This window comes from Phoenix dactylifera, unplaced genomic scaffold (assembly GCF_009389715.1).
Source record: "Phoenix dactylifera cultivar Barhee BC4 unplaced genomic scaffold, palm_55x_up_171113_PBpolish2nd_filt_p 000412F, whole genome shotgun sequence".
Taxonomy (NCBI): domain Eukaryota; kingdom Viridiplantae; phylum Streptophyta; class Magnoliopsida; order Arecales; family Arecaceae; genus Phoenix; species Phoenix dactylifera.
In genome coordinates, this window is record NW_024067852.1 from 415,578 (window position 1) to 417,475 (window position 1,898).

The 1,898-nt window shown below is 41.9% G+C and overlaps 1 protein-coding gene across 1 annotated transcript; it reads left to right on the forward strand.

The window, feature by feature from the left end:
- Window positions 1-667: 667 nt before the first annotated feature.
- Window positions 668-1,372, forward strand: LOC120105984 (disease resistance protein RPM1-like). Its single transcript, XM_039118793.1, has one exon. It carries the CDS (start codon window positions 668-670, stop codon window positions 1,370-1,372), a length of 705 nt encoding a protein of 234 aa, XP_038974721.1.
- The last annotated feature ends 526 nt before the right edge of the window (window positions 1,373-1,898 follow it).

Below are 1,898 nucleotides of genomic sequence, written 5' to 3' on the forward strand. Positions count from 1 at the left end.
AAAAACAGTATTCAACAATGCATCTTGCAGAATATATAAACATATAGATGGAACAATATCACAACGGCTTTAGAATGTTGAACTAACAAGATGCTTTGTAAAATATTTAAATCACATAAACAGAAAATCTAACAATTATAATAAAATATTGGTAAGAAAATATCTGGCCTGTGAGGTGTGAAAGGCACGCCAAGAGACGCACTGTCCTAAAGCCGTTGTTGCCTTCCCACGTGCAGGTATTGGCGGTCAGCGACGACTCCAAGATACAACCCAAACGACTCACAGGGGCCTAATCTACAGTGCACGTCTGTAGTAGGCAGATTACCTAGTCTATATCGGTTGCCCAATAATATAGAAAATTGTAAAAGAGAGAATGGTGGTAGAGAGAAACAATGAGAGGAAGAAGAAGGGTTTTGTATTGTTTTTTTTTTTTGTTAGATACAAGGAATGGCTCTTTTATAGGCCTTTTGTCATCCAACCATAACGGTTGAATACTTATGGCCTCATTAAGGCCATAATGAAAGATAATGGGAAGTTTTGAAACTTCCAAATGGAATTTGAAATACTTAAAGGTTATAACAACTCTTTTAAAATTTTGGGGGTTACAAATCTTTTTATTTACACCTCTTTAAAACTTTTCAAAATTCATTCTAATTCCAACAAAGACATGGTCCGGCACCTGGGCAATTTGACACAACTGAGAACCCTGAGAATAACCAGAGTAAGAGGCATGCATTCAGTGGAGCTGTGTTCCTCCATATCAAAGATGAGCCGCCTGGTCAGCCTGGACATTGTAGCCAGCGACGAAGGAGAAGCGCTGCAGCTGGAAGCTCTAAAGCCACCATCATACCTCTATGAGAAGCTCGATCTACGAGGGCAGCTAGAAGGTGGGGCGCTTCCTCACTGGTTCAGTTCTCTGTCAGGCCTTCGGCATTTGGGATTGTCTTGGTCTAGGTTGAGAGAAGACCCGCTACCTTGCCTGCATGCACTGCCCAACTTGGCTGTTCTAGGCATGTACATGGCCTACGACGGACAGGAGTTGTGCTTCAATGCAGGAGGGTTCCCTAAACTCAAATTCCTAATGCTGGGTGGTTCGAACCAGCTCGATTCAATAAGCATGGAGGAAGGGGCATTGCCAAGCCTGTCTGAGTTGTGCCTGCTGCGCTGCGGAGGAGTTAAGCTGCTACCTCAGGGCGTTGAACATCTAACAAGCCTCCAAGTTTTGTTCTTGATGGAGATGCCACTGGAATTCATAGAGAGAATGCGTGGAGGGAATGGGAACACGGAGGAGCGACAGAAGGTTCAACACATCCCCCTAATCAAGCATGTATTCAAGAGAGGAGACAGGTGGACATCAGAAACTCTTTCCTGAAACCCTCTTCAATCAAGGTTTATGTTGGCACATGAAAGGTTAGTATTTTATTCAGCTTCTCTTTTCCTGTGTGTTAAGTCACGCTTTCCAGTTGAGCATTTTTATTTTTTATTTTTTTTGTCCTCCCCTTTTCAGATCGCAATTCCACCATATTTGTTATCTTTTCATCTGAAGCCCTGATTTTAAGACAAAGATAAGCGTGTATGATAATCTAAAGACTGTATTTCATCCTCGGGACATGAGTGGTTCTTAGATCTTAAATGTGAGGAAAATAATCATTGTTCTAATCAGAAGGATGTACACAACGATATACTAACTACTTGGAGTCGATTGGAATGTGCACATGAGCTTGACAAACCCATGGCATGCATAAGAGATCTTCAAACTAGAGGGAACCATGTAGTTGGAACTTAGTCCACACACGTCCACTAACATGCACAGATATGTATGCATGTATGCAAGCACGCACGCATGCATGGATATATGAATGCATTTGCACATATATGAACTTATGTATGTTTGCATG

What these genes read in the sequence shown, in the direction of transcription:
- LOC120105984 (XM_039118793.1), top strand. Translation starts at nt 668, where the DNA reads ATGGTCCGGCACCTGGGCAATTTGACACAACTGAGAACCCTGAGAATA.